Here is a 20778-nt window from a genome sequence, read left to right as displayed (position 1 = left end):
CATTAGTTTGTTAATCGTACGTAAATCAAAAAATAAAATAAAATAAAATAAAATAAAAAAAGCAAGATAATAACATATTGTAAAACTGATGATATTGCGAATAATTCTTTTTCGATTGGTGATTAAGCATCGAACTTTTCGAGATTTGTTACCGTAAGGAGGAACTTCTCGTATAAAGGTGGATGAATTTAATGGTCGCTCATCTAGTCCAAAGAAATTTTTCTATTCTTCGAGAATGAAGTTGAGTTTATATATCATCTTGGGTATACTGTTTCACGAATAAGCCACGTGTGTACCTTCGTCCTACCTCGTCGTCAGACTAATCTTCCACTATTTTCATACTATCTTATATATATATATATATATGGTAAAAGTATATAAAGGGTGTGTCAATAAAAACTACTATCCAAAATAACTCATTACTTATTGGTTAGATGAAAAAAAAAAAACCCCATTTTAATGAATTATGTATCATTTTGAGCAATGCATCTTGGATGGATATATAATTTGATTTATATGATATTTATATCTTCTTTTTTTTTTTTTCTTTCTTTCTACATATATATACACATCAAAGTGACCTTATGTTTTTTTTTCAAAATTAATCTATCCTATTTTTGTAAGAAAATATGTTGACCGATTATTGTGTGTAAAAAGTATTGCGAATAAGCCCAATAATATGTTTAAATATTGCATTGTTTATCGATATGAAAGAATTTAGATATTTATTGCGAGATATAATATATGAGATGCAACCACCAAATAGGTGATTTATTATTTTAGATAGTAGTTCTTATTGACTCACCCTGTATGTATCCATACAGTATTGGTACATTTCCTTTCGTCTCTCTTTTTTCTTCTTTATTTTTTTTTCTTCTTTTTTTGTGTATATTCTACTTATTATTAATTTAATTTAAACAAGCAAAGTAATTGAAAATGTTCATCGTGTTCTTTAAGTAAATATCAATCGTGTATGGTCTTATGCAAATGAAACAATTTTTTATTTTTTTTTTTTACTTTTTTTTTCTTCTCTCCTTTTTTCGTTATCACTTGAGTTTAATAAATCATATAATCGATGCCACTATTCTTTTTTTTTTTCTTTTTTTTTTTTTTATACAAACAAGTTATTTAAATAATTTAATTTTCGTTCGGTAGGATTAATTGAGAAATATTACTTTTGCACAAACGATCGTTGTAAAATGCATTTTACAATTTGAGCATTCCAATGTAAAATATAATGTTTAAATTAATTTTCTTTTTGATATATTTATTTATTTTTGCATCGAAGTATGCGTGTATTCGATATGAATATCAAGTTGAGTGTGTGTTATATTATATTTAATATAGAACATATTTTCCATAATGGGTGTACTTATTCCTCATTAATATTCCATAAGTAGTGTATTATATTCTCTCTCTCAACGCGTTATAGTTATATTAAATTATGCAGAATTTTGGAATTAATTCTAAAGTAACTTTTGCTCGTAACATCGGGGCCAATGCAGATTTTAATAGAGTGAACAAAATACATCATTTTATGCATATAAGGTTGGTTAAGATATTTGATAGAATTTTTTAAAAAGGTTAAAGTGGAGATAATCGAAATTTTTAAATGCGCGAGGATAAAGCAAAAGAAAAGAAAAAAAAGAAATTTATATATTTTTATTCGATTAACTTTGACATATATACCATCTAAAAATCAAATATTTCGTTTTTCATTTCTTTTTTTTTTTCTTTTTTTTCTTTTCTCAACACATTTGATCTTCCGTTGAAAGTTTGTCATTGAAAATGAAGAGCACATTATTTATTTATGTTCAAAAGTACGTTGAGAATATTATTTAAATAATACAATATTTTGTTCATATATAGAATTAATTTAAAAATATTACTTTTGCATAAAAATGATCGTTATAAAAATGCGTTTGCTTTTTCAGCATACAAAAGTAATTTACTGTTAAATTTATTTTCTTTACGGTATATTGATTAATTTTCGTATCGAAGTATATGCTTATCCAATATATATATATATGGAACACATTGAATTTATTTAATATGAATAATATATTAACCCTTTGTATTCGTGGCCCTTATTCTTAAATATGAAAATATTATGAGCAAAAATTTGCATCTCTTCACATTATAGATTGAAAACTTTTGAATCCTCCTGTACGTAAGAAAATTACTCTTCTTTTATATATAAAAAAACTTTTACGTGTTAATCGTAATAAAAATCAACACTTTTCTTTTTTTTTTTTTTTTTTTCAAATCAAGTAATTAAATGTTACCAATGTTTCTCTGTTGCAGAATCATGATAAAAATTAGTCGTATATAATTTTTACGTATTCCCTATATTATTTTTTAATGAGACATTTACGATCTTACGTTAAGTATAACACGTCACGTTTATTATTTTAATTTTATTTCAAATGTAATAGTAAATACATTTCTTTTTTTGTTACTAGCTGAATAAAACAGAAACAACCTGCATAAATATAATTAAAAATAAAAAAAAATTAGAATAAAAAACGTATAATAATATGCGTAGACACTGACGTAATTGAATAGTATCGATGGTTCTTTTTATTTTACTTTGTTTTTGTTGTAATACAATCACAACAAGGATACACGTGTCATTTATATTTATAATTTTTACACTTTTGTTATAAACACACGATAACAAAGTATTTAAATATCTTTTTTCTTTTTTTTTCTTCTTTTTTTTTTCAATTACAGAATAGCTCCCTACCCAACGTAAAAAAATTTGCGGCACATAGAAACGACACTCTGTCTATTAGCAGAATGGACAACAAGAATCGGCAGAATTTCACGGGATAAATCACCGATTGGCCGCAGAAGTGCAGGGCGCCCACGAAAACGATGGTGCGACACAATTTAACAGTGCAATAGGCAGAAAAACGTCGTTACGAAACAGGCAACTTGCCTAAATTAAAGAATGAAGAAGAAGAAGAAGAAGAATACGATGACACGGTTACTTTTTTTTTTCTTTCTTTTTTTGGCGAGTTTGAATGGAAAAAATAAATCGTATAATTTAGTAAAATGCGTAACCCCAAAAGTGCATTAAAAGAAACTGTATATGATAATTAGGCAAAAAAATAAAAAAAAAAAAGTAAAAAAAAAAAAAAAATCTTATAGACTGTACAAAACGTTTCTAATTTTATACTCGAATTATAATACTTAACTGCACACTCTCTTTCTCGCTTTCTCTACATTGTCAAGGCATGGAAGAAAGAATGAAAAGTTGAAGAGGGAGGAGGAGGAGAAGGAGGAGGAGGTGGAGGAAAAAGGGGAAGGGGGGAGGATGAGAATAAGTAGAATCCGTTGAACAAAGCGTGTCTCTAAAGTCTAGACGACCCTACGAGACAGAGAGTGAGAGTGAGGTATGAACAGAGGGTGGGAGGAGGGTGGAGATTGGTGTGATGGGATGGGGTGGGATAGGGGGGTTCTGGGAGGGCTGGGTACGAGCAAAGCTTGTGCTCGATGAACGGGAAACGAACGAACGAAGAAGAAGAAGAAGAAGAAGAAGCATATACACACCGTGCATCGTCTCATCCTATGGGGTTCTTTGTTTCTTTCAGTCGTCGTTCGATACTACTACTACTACACCATAGGGACCTTACTCGTAGCTTCTGTGCATATTTTTCATCGTTGCGTCAGGATAGTGAATCCCCCCCCCCTTTTTCTTTTTTTTTTCTTTTTTTTTCTCTTATTTCTTTCTTTATCGTTTTCTACTATGATTATAGGTGTGTATGTGTGTGTGTGTGTGTGTTTGCATGTGTGTAGAATAGTAGTAACACGGCCAACGGCGTGTATCCGAATTCTGTGTTATTTTCATCGTTTACAAGGAAAAATAAAAGAAAATACGTAGCCTTTTCATACATCTTTTCAAATCGAAAACTACCCCCTACCCTTATTTGTATGTAGAATTTCTTTTCGCCTTTTGACTCATTTCGTTAGACCATCGTCGAGTTCCTCGAATGACGATAGAATCTTTCTACCCTACTACCCCCTTTGATAAACACGTATCAATGTGGGAAAATTGTATTTTAAAATCTTACGCTTACTTTGTGTAATAATTATTATTGAAATTGATTTATATTTCTTTTTTATCTTTTGATAGAACATTGAAATAATGATTATTTTTTTCTCTCTATTCGTTCTAGCAATTATTTTTAATTTTTTTTTTTGGTTGCATTTTAGAAACGCGAGATTTGTTTGCTTTCTAGGATTAAGTAAAATAATAATAAAATAATGAATAGTAATATCTCTCTCAAGACCTGGTAGTTTTGTTTCGTAATCCAAGTAGCAATTTGATAAACTCAATAGCAAGTTAGTTAGCAGTATGTATAATAACGTTTGTGCTCTTGGAAAACGAGTGCATAGTGCATCTTATCGGGAAAATTGTATTTTAAAATCTTACGCTTACTTTGTGTAAGAATTATTATTGAAATTGATTTATATTTCTTTTTTATCTTTTGATAGAACATTGAAATAATGATTATTTTTTTTCTCTATTCGTTCTAGCAATTATTTTTAATTTCTTTTTTTTGTTGCATTTTAGAAACGCGAGATTTATTTGCTTTCTAGGATTAAGTAAAATAATAAAATAATGAATAGTAATACTCTCTCAAGACCTGGTGGTTTTGTTTCGTAATCCAAGTAGCAATTTGATAAACTCAATAGCAAGTTAGTTAGCAGTATGTATAATAACGTTTGTGCTCTAGGAAAACGAGTGCATAGTGCATCTTATCGGGAAAATTGTATTTTAAAATCTTACGCTTACTTTGTGTAATAATTTTTATTAAGATTGATTTATATTTTTTTTTTATCTTTGAATATTGAACATTGAAATAATGATTATTTTTTTTTCTACTTATTCTAGCAATTATTTTTAATTTCTTTTTTTTGTTGCATTTTAGAAACGCGAAATTTGTTTGCTTTCTAGGATTAAGTAAAATAATAATAAAATAATGAATAGTAATATCTCTCTCAAGACCCGGTGGTTTTGTTTCGTAATCCAAGTAGCAATTTGATAAACTCAATAGCAAGTTAGTTAGCAGTATGTATAATAACGTTTGTGCTCTTGGAAAACGAGTGCATAGTGCATCTTATCGGGAAAATTGTATTTTAAAATCTTACGCTTACTTTGTGTAAGAATTATTATTGATATTGATTTATATTTCATTTTTATCTTTTGATAGAACATTGTAATAATGATTATTTTTTTCTCTATTCATTCTAGCAATTATTTTTAATTTTTTTTGTTTTGTTGCATTTTAGAAACGCAAGATTTGTTTGGTTTCTAGGATTAAGTAAAATAATAATAAAATAATGAATAGTAATATCTTTCTCAAGACCTGGTAGTTTTGTTTCGTAATCCAAGTAGCAATTTGATAAACTCAATAGCAAGTTAGTTAGCAGTATGTATAATAACGTTTGTGCTCTTAGAAAACGAGTGCATAGTGCATCTTATCGGGAAATTGTATTTTAAAATCTTACGCTTACTTTGTAAGAATTATTATTGAAATTGATTTATATTTCTTTTTTATCTTTTGATAGAACATTGTAATAATGATTATTTTTTTTTCTACTCATTCTAGCAATTATTTTTAATTTCTTTTTTTTGTTGCATTTTAGAAACGCGAGATTTGTTTGCTTTCTAGGATTAAGTAAAATAATAATAAAATAATGAATAGTAATATCTCTCTCAAGACCTGGTGGTTTTGTTTCGTAATCCAAGTAGCAATTTGATAAACTCAATAGCAAGTTAGTTAGCAGTATGTATAATAACGTTTGTGCTCTTGGAAAACGAATGCATAGCGCATCTTATCAACTTTGTCACATAACGCGTATGCAGCGGAACTTGACTGATAATAAAATGCGATGTCGATGACCCTTTGCGTATCGTCATGGTATCTACCTGATATGTCACTTTCCACATTCAGATTATTCCTATCTAAAGATATATGTATATTTGTTTCCATTCGTATGTATTTACATACGTAAATGTGTACACCTAGAGAGAGAGAGAGAAAGAGAGAGAGAACTTAACTTATTAAATCCTTCGAATAAATCAAGAAAGATTTGATTTGTTTCAGGATTGTTGTTTAATTTGTTAACAACAAACAAATTTGTTGTTTTTCCTCTAGTTAATTATTTGTTTATTTTTAGAATCTATAAATTAAAAACTTCATTATCAATGTGCAGTTATTATCGATGCTTAGGTTGTTTTAGAATGACATTAATCGATTCCTAAGTTTCAATGATATATATTTCAATATATGCGATTCTACATGATAAGCAATTTGTCAATTGGATATGTAGAAACAAAATCACGTATTTCATTGTTTGTTTTACACGACAAACTGTGAATAATTAATAATGTCGAGGTAAATTGAAATTGATCTAGATTTTATGAAATCTTTACTGTCAATGTATGTATTTATGTACGTACGTATGTGTGCATGTATGTATGTATGTATGTATGTATGCATTGTCACATGTTTTGACGTTTATAGGAAAGCAGTATGATGAGAATACACGAATGAACAATAATTTTACCCAATGTGTGTGTAAGAAAAGTGAACGAATGTTTATACGTAGGTGGTTGGTAATTCTAAATAGAAATTCATATGCCAATTATCGAGCAATTATTAACGAAGATATTTCAGACAACTATTGAACTTATGCAAAATAGTTTCTATTAACCTTTTGATTACGAGTGATACCAAATCTATATATTAATTGAATATGCATAAAATATACGTGTTTTTATTAAAATGTGATAAAAAATATTTTTAAAAATTGTTTTAATTCGAACATTTTTGTTTCACTGATTATTACGAAAAATGTATTTTTTAATACACATTGACAATTACATTTATTGTTTATGCAAATTTAAAGGAAAAAAAAGCCTAATTCAATTGTTCCTATTGTTTAGCAAACATGCAATATATTTTATATGTAAAAAAATTTGCACAAATGTTAACTATAGCAACAACAACAAAAATATATATCAATATTTCATTATCCACCCCCTAATTTAAATCTTTCACAACGATTTTATAATCCGTTCGCGAATTTAATCGAGATATTTGTATTTCCATCGAAAATTTCTCGTTGAGATTCATCGGCTCGTAATTTTATACAAAAATAATAAATATCTGTGCGCGCAAAAAGATAACGCGAAAAGAAAAGAAGAAAAAAAAAAAGAATAGAAATATTTTAAATTTCAATAATTTTGAAAGACAAAACACAAAACAACAAGAAAAAGAAAGAATAAATTAGCATAAAAGATAAATATGTGTCTTTTTTTAGGTTTTTTTTTTTTAAATTAGCTAAAAATATATTGTTAGCGATTTCTTTTATTCTTTTTTTCTATTTTTTTTTTCGTGTTTTTCTTTTTTCTCGTATAAAAATTCGATTCAATTAATTATATTATTATCGTAGGATTATTCGTGTATTCGAAATTATCAATATCATTTTCTTTACACGAGTCGTTACACGTATTATTTTATCACGTATCCGTTGAGAATGAAGATGAATTATCCTATAAACGAAGGGAGAGAGAGAGATTTATAAAGAAAAATAATAGACACCAACTGCCAATTATTCGTCAAAATCTTCTAAAGGTAAATTGAAATAATAGAACTCTTGATTAACTCTCTTATCAAAATTGGACAACGTAAAAAGAAGGAGGGGTGAATAAAAAAAAAAAAAAAGAAAAAAACACGTGGCACCGAAATTTCTTACTCCTTCCTTGCTGTTTATTTAAATAGTCAATACTTTTTTAATCTTTTTTTTATTTTTTTACGCATGTCAAGGAAAAACTCGATGATATTTACGAAAAGATTTCGGTTGTAAGAGAGGAAGAAATAGAAGAAGAAGAAAAGAATTATAAAAAAAAAAAAAAGAATAAGAATAAAATAAAAACTTAACCGATTTATGTTAATTTTTCAGAACTGTTTTAGAAGATGAAGGATGAAGAAGTAAGCGAAGACAATGCTGCCTCGACGTCCACGGGGAAAGTGGTTGATAGTTTGGTTCCCTATGGGTAAGTTATATTCTTATTTTTCTTTTTGAAATTATACTTCTTTCGGCACGTTTGGGGGAACAAAAAATGATGAGTGTGAATTTTTACAATGCATGCGAGTAAAAGCGATTTGAAATTAACTGGATGAAGTAAGTCGATATATTTCTCATAAATTAGTGTGGACTGATATCTATATTATGATTTTTTTTCTATATATACACACACAACACCTGTTTTATTTCAATACTAAATAACGAGCGTGACACTCAACGTGTTAACGATTTATTTACGATTCGTAAAAATTGTAAATTCTTATCGTATATACGAAATATACGCAATGTACGTAAACTATTCCTTGTACTACTAGTTTCTTAATTAGGTTTAGCTAATTATGCGACTCTACATTTTCTATTTCAATAAAAGACCGTAACACACCTAATAAATAGACTTCGTTTCAACATCGAATCTCAATGCATATAAATTTCATTTTCCAATGGTTAACAATATAAAGATTTCAAAAGTTATACATAGTAATAATAATATTATTTAGAGGAAATTATAATGAACTCATTTATCATACGTTATAACGTAAAATGCAAATCTTGTTTTCTTATTCTTCTTTTTAAAAGGTTTAAGTCGATAGGGGTTTAATTATAATAAAAAAATTTAATTATAATATAATAAATAAGGACACGATTTTTTGTTTATATATTTTTATAACGAAATTTCGCACAGACTTGCTCATAGATAACACAAATAAATTGTTCAAGATACACAATAAATTGTTCAGATTAGAAAGTGTTAAATACTGATAAAGTAGCTTTGATAATAATATTTTGAAAAATTCTAAAAGTAGAGTTAATCGTTTAAAACTTTGTTAAGTATAATAATTGTCACTCAGTATAACAGATTTTACGCGAATGTTTTATGATGTAAAACTTTATTGACCTTTGAATTTGAAATATTTGGTACTCGTGAGATTTGTGTTGGTGACACCATAGATTTCTTTCGAGAAACTGACATCAAATGAGAATGAAACCGTTTAAATTAAATAAATTTATTAATAATAAATTTAATTTAATTCATTAATAAATATATATGATTTAGGTTAAGGTTGAAAATCGTCTAATATCTTTAAGAAATGAAGCATATAAAATTACATATTTTATATGTATAAATAAAAAATTTATATACATTTTTATAAATTTATTTAATATACATTTGATTAATATTAAATTAAAAATTTCTCAAAAGTAGGTTCTCTAAGTTACGTCGTGTACGATCTTAAAACAATCTTATCCTATATTAATTAGTCTCCTTTATTACGTAAATGTTCAATAAACAATTTACAGCTGATTACAGTGCAACGGATCTTGCGAGAAAATTTACTTAGTTAGAGCTTCTTTGAATAGATATTTCTAACACCTAATCTACGAAAAATAAAGCACTATATTCTTCAAACTTTAACAGGAAACGTGTGTTGAACATAGACTTCGTAATAATCGGGTTATTGTAATTACGTAAAATGTGATTATGCTATTCAATTATTTTGTTCGTTTGTTTTTTTTTTTTGGTTTTTTATTAATATAGATAGAAGTTATTTTTTCGGAGATTTATGCAGCAAATAAACTTTTTTTTTTTAAAATCTGGATCGCGCGTGTGGTTTAAAAGTGAATTATTTTTTTTTATCGGAAACTTTTTGATTTCTACATGGATTAACTTATGGAACGAATTTAAATAATATATTCCATACAATAAAGTATTTCTCGTATGACGTAGGAATAAAAAATTTCTGTTATACAAATTTTTTTGAAATATCTTTTATAAAATGAAAAGGTATGTTACTGTAATGAAAAGAAATATGAAAAAAATTAATAAGCACGAATAATCCTCAAAGAAATCTCAAGAAGATGAAATGTTCAGAAAGTATGAACGAATTAATTCTATAACAAAAGAAAAGAATGATGATAAAAGTAATGCGAAAAAAGAACTAAAAAATAATTACGTATAGAGTACAAGAAAACGGTAAACTCACGGATAAATTGTCGATTTTTAATGAAAAATAACATCGCTGTCGAGTTGACAAAAAGAAATGTTTTTATTTTTATTTATTTTTCTTTTTTAAAGTTGTCGATGGTTAGAAGATCGTTTGAAAATGGAATCGACATATATAATCAATCGAGAGTAGGGAGAAAATTTATATACAATTTATCTTCCGTTGGAAGCAACTGCATCGGGTGCAACATGCATGCAAGCAAGCAAAGTAAGTAAATTTTCTCGATGTGAGAAACGTTTAAAATTCCGGTGTTATCGGTGGAAGAGGTGAGGTGGTGCGGGAGGCGGGGATATGGGGCCCGGTTGGAGCGTGGCGGGGCGTGGCGGAGAGCGGGGCTGGGAGTGGATGGGTGGGGAGTGATAGGGGGGGATATATGCGCTACCGGTGCGGGGTTAGGCGTGTGTTGTTATCTGCTTTCCCTCCATAAGTCTTCTAAAGAAGATCGCGGATAGGAGGGAGTATTCGTTTGTCGAGCCGAGTGGTGCCGAGTACCGCCGAACCGGGTACCTAGCCGAATGCCGCCGCAACGATTCCTGCAAGGGGGGTGGCGGGGGAAAAAGTACTGTGAGAGCCGGCGCGCCAATCAGCCGACAGAGTGGGGATAGTTTGTGTAGCGGCAGTCAGCCTCGAGCTGCAGCGCTGTGTGGGTGTGTTTTTCTCTCGTTCTGCTACGCTATCTTGCGATTCGCGAAACCGGCGGCGGCTAACCATTATAGCTAGCGATTTTAAACGACGGTAGAACATTACTTAGTGTACGCCGCTGACCTTTCATATTTTTCATCTATTAATTTATATATTGACAAATAATATATATATATATTTATATATATGCATATATTACGATCATATAACGATTTCGTTTCGTGATCAAATATTTATATGCTTGTTTTTATTTTTTTTTTGTTATTTTGTTATTTTCATTTTTCCTTTTTTAAATATATCTAATCACGTTGAGAAGGAAATCATTCTCGTCGTCATCCCGCCGGTACGATTTTTCATTTGATAGCTTTGGAACACTGTGTCAAGGTCGCTGATAAGCCGGACTTTGGCCTATTCGTGAACTCGGAGCATGAAAAAAGAATTTTTCAAACGTTCTTATTTCTCGTCATCGTCAAACGTCATCGTCATTCTAGTTTTCTCTTAGTTTTCATCGTAATCGTGGTCGTTATAGCTTTTGCTATCAATGTAAATAGAAGTTGGTACGCGTCGTTGGTTCCTTTATGTATACGTCTATCTACTGACTATCGTATATACAACTCCTTTGAGAAGAATAACACGCAATTACTACGCATCTTAAAAGCGTTCTTTCTCTACTTCTTTTTCTCTATCGGAGTCTGGTACACGGTGTCAAGGTCAACAATCTCTCGGAGTGAACGATCGGAAACAACTCTTCAACGGACATAACACGATCGACTACCACGACTTGTGTGACTCTAGATAAAAATCAATTTGAATCAGCTGAGCCAAATAAGAAACAAAACAAAAAAAAACACATACGCAGAGAAAGAGAAAGGAGAAAGGGTTAAATAGCAGGAAGTTGCATGGACTTTGTTCTAATTTTGCAAAGATGCAATAATACGAATTAATCGTATTATTAATTGACGTAAACGAGTTATTTGATATTACGACTAATACGAAAATTAATTAAGGGTGTTTAAACGAACATTATTTGAAAAAAAAAAAAAAACAAAAGTTTATCGTACGATTAGAAAATGAAACAAACACGACCTAGATCGAGAATGAATTTATTTGTTTTGTAGTCATTTGCTCGTTCAAAAAATGTCTCTGTCGTGTCGTATGTAATATTTATTTAAGAAAACGAAAGAAAGAACAAAATGTGGTCCCAACAACAGCAACAGCAACAGCATCATCATCGATATCATCAGCAGCAGCAACAACAACAGCAACAGCAGCAGCCACAGTTGCAGTTGCAGATGCAACCGCAGACATGCATGAGGGGGTTTGATTTTGATCATATGCAGCAACAAAATGTCAATCTTGGTATTGTCGGTGCTAACGATACAACATCGCAGCACAAACTTCAACTACTTCAACATCATTCGAGGGGATCAAATACTATGGAACTGCCGTTGTCAAGGTCAGACAACATTGTTTTTCACGAAAGCCTTTTTCTTTTCTCTTTTTCTCTCTTCATAAAGTATTTGCGATGTATTTTAAACGTATATATATATAACTTATTGCGTTTTATATATATATATTTTCTTTTGACTCTTTTTCGTTCATTTTACTAAAAGTTTATCTTGTATTAATGCAGTGTACACCGCATTATCTTTAAATTTGCCACGTTCCTTTAAAATGATCTTTTAACAGATATATCGTTTGCATTATGTATTATTTGCGTTTACTGCGATAATGGATAAAAGAAAAGTGATGGATGATCGAATTTGCTTACGTCTTTCTATATTGTTTTTAAACATTTAATCTTTTTTTATTTTTTCTTTTTTTTTTTTATTTTTCTCTTTTTCTCTCTCTTTTTTCTTATTTTACTTTTTATTATTTTATTTTCCTCAACGAAAATGCTTCATTCCCGACGAAATGATTCATAATGTAACGAATCTCTTTTGGTGTTCGTTTACTAACGAGACCGATTTTCTTTCTTTTCGTCTTCTTTTTCTTACGTTTTAGAAAAAATATTTATTTTGCGAAGATATTTCGTATATTTTTTTTTTTTGTCTTATTCCTCTTGTTGCACAGGGACAACACAGCATAAATATATGCAGCTAAAATATTCTGTCTATAATGATTAAAAGAAAAAGAAAAAAAAAAAAGCACAGAATATTTAGAATCGCGTTTTCTATTTTTTATTTTTTTATTTTCTAATACGAAGTAAAACAAATATATTATCGTATATTATTTAATGATTATTACCCGACCGAAATATATTTTTCGTCGTATGGCAGACGTCAAGTGCATTATGAACATAATGGACGTTTAAAAATATCGAATTGTACGAAATAAACTTGTGCAAATTTCGTCGAGTTTCGTCATCAATACCAGCGCCGAATTTCTCGGGATAAATCAAGAATACATTAGCATAATTAATTATCGCGATTTTAATCAGCCGGATTGCGATCGAGTCAACATTTTATTAAAGAGCGAAATAATCGATCGTCTCTAATGTGACGTTCGACTGAGAATTTTTTTTATGTTTCTTTTTTTTTTTCGTAACAACCATTTTATTCTGTCTTAAATATTTCTTTTTTTTTTTCCTATTCTGGTTTTTCGATTTCTTTTTCTTTCTTCTTCATCTTCTTCTTCATCTTCTTCTTATGAATATTATTTTGCAAAAGATAATAATTGTTTCTTTTTTTTTTTTTTTTTCACCTCAAATCTAAATAAATTTTTATATGACGTTAGAAATTACGAAATATTAATTCGTTAAACGATTAGTTAAATCTTTCTGTTAGAAATAATTTAACCGTAATGAGGGAAAGTAGAAATAGGGTGGAAAATGAAATTATATTAGCCGAAATGGGAAAAAAAAAGAAGAAAAAAAACAAAATGCTAAAAACAAAGATTTTTCGTCTACGTTATTTACCATTATTCTTCTTCTTCTTCTTCTTTTCTTTTATTTTCTTTATTTCTTTCTTTTTTTCACGACGATTATCCTTGATGACGAAAATGTTACGCTCGACCCACGAATACTCGATGACCTTGTTCACTTTTTTACGATTCACGTTGTCAGAATCATCAAAGTTGCTATATAACATAGTTTTTACGAGAGATATGATTCATTTACTATAGATTATTTGGTGACTGTAGTTTCTTTTTCACCTGTTTTATAAATCAATAATTTATTATATTGTTATTACTATTGTTATTGTTATAATTCACCGAGAAAAAACAAATATTTCGAAATAATTATTATTCCGTTGTGAGAAAAATGATATTAAAATTAAAGAAAGGTAAAATGAAAGAAAGAATAACAAGAAAATACGAAGAAGAAGAAAAAAAAAATACGAAATGATTAAAATGAATATAACGATAAAGTTGCGGTTATTTATTTCATTTTCTCTCTCTCTCTCTCTCTCTTTCTATTTTGTTCGAAAAGGTTGGAAGAAGAAGAAGAGTGAAAACATAATCTTATATAGTTAACAAAGCTTCTTCGTCATTTGAATTCTGTTTTGAATTTATTTTGCGCGTTAGTCTCGGAACCAACGTAGAAGAAAATTTCTCATACACATTGATTGGTGGTGGTTGTTGTTGTTGTTGTTGTTGTTGTTGTCGTCGTCGCATTTCTTTTATAAAAGAAGAAGAAGAAGAAGAAGAAGTACCACCTTTTATGCGCGACCACGAAAAAGAGGGATTCAGTTTAAAACCCGTTTGTAAGATCCTCGAAGATGCTGCGTTAAAAGCAAACTTCGTCGTCTTTTGTTGTTTTCTCTTTAAGGATTAATCGAGAAAAGCTCGAAACGTGGTACGTCTCCTCCTGTCTTCGTTTCGTTCGTCGAAATTTATCCGTTTTCCATTTTTATTTTAGCTTTTAAGAGAAAGAGAAAGAAGAGTGGAAGGGGTAGGGTAGGGGGATGAGAAGGGGGTTGAAGAAAATTGGTAAGAAGATTGACTTGTTCTTTTTTTTTTCCTTTTTATTATTATTTTTTTTATATGTTTTATTTCATTTATTTGAAGAAGACACAAATTAGGCCAAATCTATCAACCCTCAATGATCTGAAATTGAGTATGTAATTTAGTTTGTAGATTTTAATTGAAACAATAAAAGTAGTATTCTTCTTTTTTTTATTATTATTGAGATTTCTCTTTTATTTCTTCTTCTTCTTCTTCTTCTTACTTCTTATTTCTTACTTCTTGCTTCTTATCGTTCTTTCGCAATAGGATTGTTTTTATTGTAATATGAATGTTTGTTTCGTTTTGTTAATAAATCAATCCGTACAATCGATGATTTGGTAGTTAATTGCAAATAAAACGTACAGCATCGTAAATTCTTTGACGATTTGGTCTTTGTTTTTCCGTTTTTTTTTCTTTTTATGTAAAATAAAGACCAGTAAAATAAGAAAATGCGGATTTAAATCATGTTCAATAAATTTTCAATAATTATTAGAATTGGCAATAGATTTTCTTATGACACATTTCAATTAAATTACAATCGAATCTAATCTTCTCAAGGTTATTCGGTCACATTATACGTGCTTGCGTTTATTATCTGCTTGGAATGTTTTCAATAATTTTGCAACTTGGTTAGCAAGTTATGTTATTTCTGCTTTATGCATTTAAATTATTGGAACGTACGATAAATGTTAAAGTACATTTTCGACTTATTTTACGAGCTCAAATTTAAAATAACATTTTGTTAAAAGTTTTGCAAAATATAGAGCATATTAATAATAATAGTAACGAAAAACCGATAATGTAATACTTACATTAGTAAGAATATGTAGTTAAAAAAAAAAAAAGGTTTTCCTGCGTCGTTTAATCGAGAAAAGTTTACACGATTCTCTCGTAAACAAGTATCTGAATTCTTAAATGTTAATAGAAGTAAATCTGTCAGGTTGTGAAGGATATAATTAATTGGAACAAGAAAAAAAAAAAGAAAAATGACAGATTGACTTGTTAATTGCAGTTAAATCTTTTAGTAGTTATATCGATAGATAATTAAGTTGAAATACGTAAATGCATGAACATTAAAACACACACACACAGACAGACACAGACACACACGTATAAACGTCTGAGATACGTAAATTCAAATCTAATCAGCATCTGTTACGTGTTAATTTTACATAGTCGATAATAGGACGAGGAAAGAGAAAAGAAATGGAATAAAAAGGGAGAAAAAAGGAACACGCGTGAAAAATACTTCTTATTCTTCATCCTTTTTTTTCTTTCTTCGTTACGATCCATCTTCAAGGATAACAGAACTAAATAAGAAGAAAAAGAAGAATAAGAATAAGAATTAATTATCTCAAAACTAGCTTCTCTTTCTCACCGATAACCCGTCCCACCCACTCGTAGTCTTTTTTATTTTTTTCTTTCTTTCTCAATTGCTTTTTAACGATTATATTTCCTTTCATTTTCTAACTTTTCCTTTTTATTTCTTTTTTTCTCATTATTTTATTCGACCTTCGGAGATCATCATCACGCACCACCACCGATGGTAAAAATGCATCGTACGTGTGAACGGCGATAAACAAAAAAAAAGTTATTTTCTTTTTTTTTGTTATTTTTTTTCTTTTCGAATCGTCACCGGAAAAAAAGAAACCCAAGGAAAAAGGTTTGGGGTCGTGTATCGAACGAATTTTTTAAATTTACATTTCCTGTATAAACGAAACGAATGTTTCTGGAATTTTTCTTTTATTCCCCCACCCCCTTTCCTCAGACCCCCTACTCAACCTCATCCTGATTAGATGAAAATTTATTTCGAAGATAATCCTTCCTCCCTTCTCCCCCTTCCGCCCGTTTTACATCCGAGTTTGTTCTTACAAGAAAGACAGAGTCGGAGAGAAAGAGAGAAAAAAAAGGGTTGTGGGATAATCATTTCTCGTAATTTTGAATAACCTCGAAAAGTAGACGATTAAAAAATGCATACGCGGTCTGTCTGTCAACTGGTTGGGTGGGAGGGTAAAGAGGGGGATATCCCCTCTGCTTGGGATACAAAAGTGCTTACGTCTAAAGATTACAATATTTCAAATGACGTATCAAGCTGCCTCTCGCATTCTTATATTTCGTAACTCAAGCTATAAACGAGATGGTAAGGTTAGTTAATTAGCAACTAGACAAAATTTTTCATATTCTCTCTCTCTCTCTCTCTTTTTCTTTTTATTTTCCATTCCTCTTATTTGTTATTTTTATATATAGGCATATATATATTTTTTTCTTTTTCTTTCCTTTTCCTTTTTTGTGCGTTATTTGATACAAATTATTTTACGGAATTATGGTATGGGGGGATGAGGGGGAAGATGAAAGATAAGAATAAATGGAAAAAGAAAAAGAACGGCAAATAAAATCGAATAAAAAATCTTATAAAATGAAGGAAGGAAAAGAATTAAAAAAATAAAACAAAATTTGTATTTCATAATGAAGATTTTAGGATGGGGGGAAAGGAGGTTGGAAGGGGGAAGATAAGAGATAAGAATAAATGGGATAAAGAAAAAGAACGGTAAATAAAATCGAAGAAAAAATCTTATAAAATGAAGGAAGAGGAAAAGAATTAAAAAAATAAAAAAACAAATTGTATTACATAATAAAGATTTTAGATAGGTGGCAAGAATATTCTCGGTGGTGCAACAGGTACGATTACGTCCTACCTCAATTTCTCGTCCTACCGCAACACTCGCTTAGTTCGCGGATAACAACCTCTCTCTCTCTCTCTCTCTCTCTCTCTCTTACTTTGGAAACTTTGTCCTAAATAAATCCCCCCACACCACCCCCACAACACCCCATCGTCTCACTTCCTTATTCGTTGAAAGAAACGATTGCAAAATGTTGCTACGAATATTCGCGTATAAAGGGAATTTGTTGAAATATTTCATTCAATGTTTGATCGAGTAAAAAACAAATGGAAAAATAAAATTTGTTGTTGTTGTTTTTTTTTTTTCACATATATCAATGCATTATATTAGGATAAATCAAAATTTCTCTCATGGGGGGTTTTTTATAATTTCATTCAATGTTTGATCGAGTTAAAAACAAATGGAAAAATAAAATTTGTTGTTGTTGTTATTGTTTTTTTTTTTCACATATATCAATGCATTATATTAGGATAAATCAAAATTTCTCTCATGGGGGTTTTTTATATTTCATTCAATATTTTATATTTCATTCAATGTTTGATCGAGTAAAAAAACAAATGGAACGAAAAAATAAAATTTGTTGTTGTTGTTGTTGTTGTTGTTTTTTTTTTTTTCTTTTTTCACATATATCAATGCATTATATTAGGATAAATCAAAATATCTCTCATGTGGGGTTTTTATATTTCATTCAATATTTCATATTTCATTCAATGTTTGATCGAGTTAAAAACAAATGGAAAAATAAAATTTGTTTTTGTTGTTATTGTTTCTTTTTTTTTTTTTTCACATATATCAATGAATTATATTAAGATGAATCAAAATTTCTCTCATGGGGGGTTTTTCTTTTTTTTTTTTAATTAAGAATTTTCAAAATAAATTTTACTCAAACAAAATTCATTGTGCACTTTACGAAATGTTATGGTAAACTTTTAACACGCGATAAACAAACGAACTTTTGTTTCGCTCTAAATTATTTATAAACCAGGTGTTAGGAAATAACGTATTACTTTTTTTTTTTCCCCTGAATAAAAAGTTTTCAATATACTGACTAAAAATATAAGAAAAATATATTGAAAAGAAGTCTGACACGAGTAAGAAGAAAAATAATAAGAAGAAGAAAAAGTAGAAGAATAAGAACCAGAACCAGAACCGTAGGATGAGTTTATGATTTCTTACGTAAAATGATTATTATATTTTCCAACGCGCGAAAAATATTTGATTTCTTAAGAGATACTTAAAAAGAATAAAGAAAGAAGAAGAAGAAAAGAAAAAAAAAAGAAAGGGAAAAAAATAAGTCGAAGTAGGTGTGTTTCTTATTAACATACGTCACATTACATGTTATTTTCTCGTCTCATGCAAAACTAACGATAAGAGTGGTGATGGGTGAACGAAATTTCGTGGAAAGTAAGAGCAGATTATTTGCCGTGACAACGAGAATAGTATTAGTATAGTCGTTAAGAAAAAAACACCATTCCTTCCTGTTAAAGTATATTAACCAAAGTTAGGAGTTTCGGCGTAACTACCCTTTTTCGTGAAAAAAAAAAAAAAAAAAAGAAAAAAAGAAAAAAAAGAAACAAACAAGAAAAGGAAAAAAAACATATAACTCCGGTTGGGTGCATGTTGCGTGCAACGCATTATGCACGTTAAATTGACTGAACACAGGAAACAAAGGGGTGGTGGTGGTGGGGTGGGGTGGGGTGCCAACCAGACACGAGATAAAAGAAACAATATCTTTTTAGTACGATCTATGCAAAAAGATGTGTTCGTTTGATATATTTATTTATTTATTCATAAAACTCTTGAAAATTTGTTCGTCGTCGGAAAATGATCGAACGTAGGAGAGAAGTGTACGAAGTGTAAGAAGGGGTGTGTGATCGATCATTTATAATATCGTAAATAATTTCTTTATATTTCGATCACACGTATTGAAAAAAAATATCGACAACATTCTTATTTAATTTTCTTTCATATTATTTTTTATGTTTTCCAACAGGAAATGCAATATGAATTATTCGATGACTACTACGATATTATTATTTAATTTGTTGATTAATTCTGTATCCATGATAACAATGATTAACGTTTAAATGATAATAAAATATGTCCTAGTATTCATTTTGATATAATATTTTTTTGTTTATAGTAATCTATAATAATAGAGATCGTATATAAAAATAATAATAATTTTCGTGTATAAATCTCTCGAACAGAAATTTACTGTTGTTCGTATTAGATCATTATACTTTGAATATCATCGGTTTTTCGTAGAATCAAAAATCAATTATCAATAATTAAAATATGCACAAATGAGTGTTCTATTTTTTTCTATTATTTTCTAATATTGCACATCTATATTTAATAATATTATCATCATCATCATTATTATTATTATTATTATTATTAATATTATCATCATCATTATTATTATTATTATTAATATTATTATTATCATCATCATCATTATTATTATTATTATTATTATTATTAATATTATTACCATTATTATTATTATTATTATTATTACGAAAACGTAGGAATTGATGATCCAATGGAAAAAAAAAAGAAAAATATTTATTAAAATTACAGATGCAACTAGCATGCACACACATATTATTAATGCCGGAAACGAAAAAGAAAAAGGATACGCGAGAGAGACACGCCATTCTATTATATCAAAGATCGTTTCTCGTTCATGGAGGAGTAGGAGGAGAAGGAGGAGGAGGAGGTGGTATCATTTGTCTGGTACAATATAGTCCTTACGATATGCTTTTCAGATGATATCACGTATTTGATAACGATATTACGCGCGTTATGAGATATGCTTACAACGTTTCCGCGTTATTCTAAGAAAGACAAAAATTAAAATAAAAAATAATAAAAAAAGAAATAGGCTCTTCTCTCCTTCGTTAGCTGAATCATGTGAGAAGAGAATTAATAACAATTATAATTGAAATTCGTTCGAATACGATACTACGTCCAATTGGTGGTGGGGTGGGTTGGGCGGAATCTTTTCGATTATAATTTTACATTTTTTGAGGTTTTGTTTTTCTCGTATAACAATATAATCGTTGCAAAAATTATTTAACTTTAACTTATTAAACTTATTTGAATTTATTAAACTTTTACCTACACTTTTGTACGTATTACCTTTTATTCGTAAAGTATATTATATATTATTTTTTTTTTATCAATTGAATAATGAACAAAAGATTTGTTTTCATTCGTTTAGGGAAAATACTTGAATGATATACAATTTTATGCATTTTTATCGCATATGTTTTTCTTTTTCTTTTTTGTTTTTAAACAAAACGTTCGATCGTGCGTAGTGTATAGGTGTTGGATTTCGTGTTAAAAATGCAATTGCAATTAATAATGCAATATGATACAATATATATAATGTTATT

At 29.1% G+C, this 20778-nt stretch overlaps 1 protein-coding gene and 1 long non-coding RNA gene across 4 annotated transcripts in view; both read left to right on the top strand.

The window, feature by feature from the left end:
• Positions 1 to 20778, top strand: part of LOC122524084 (circadian locomoter output cycles protein kaput-like) — a 49038-nt gene that overhangs the window by 5349 nt on the left and 22911 nt on the right. For 2 of the 3 annotated variants that reach the window (XM_043646165.1, XM_043646164.1), the window contains exon 1: positions 11982 to 12204. In XM_043646165.1, the coding sequence (XP_043502100.1) occupies positions 12041 to 12204 (164 nt within the window). In that variant the 5' untranslated portion in view covers positions 11982 to 12040. Of the gene's footprint in view, positions 1 to 7977; positions 8072 to 11981; positions 12205 to 20778 lie in introns of those variants that run through there. The other variant, XM_043646166.1, reaches the window with a different exon arrangement.
• LOC122524086 lies at positions 10518 to 11930 on the top strand. The gene is made up of 2 exons (XR_006305455.1): positions 10518 to 10841; positions 11240 to 11930. It is a non-coding gene; the product is annotated as an uncharacterized LOC122524086 (long non-coding RNA).

This window comes from Polistes fuscatus, unplaced genomic scaffold (assembly GCF_010416935.1).
Source record: "Polistes fuscatus isolate 324 unplaced genomic scaffold, CU_Pfus_HIC Scaffold7, whole genome shotgun sequence".
Classification (NCBI taxonomy): domain Eukaryota; kingdom Metazoa; phylum Arthropoda; class Insecta; order Hymenoptera; family Vespidae; genus Polistes; species Polistes fuscatus.
The sequence above is the reverse complement of the archived record's forward strand: the minus strand, read 5'-3'. Positions and strand labels throughout refer to the sequence as shown.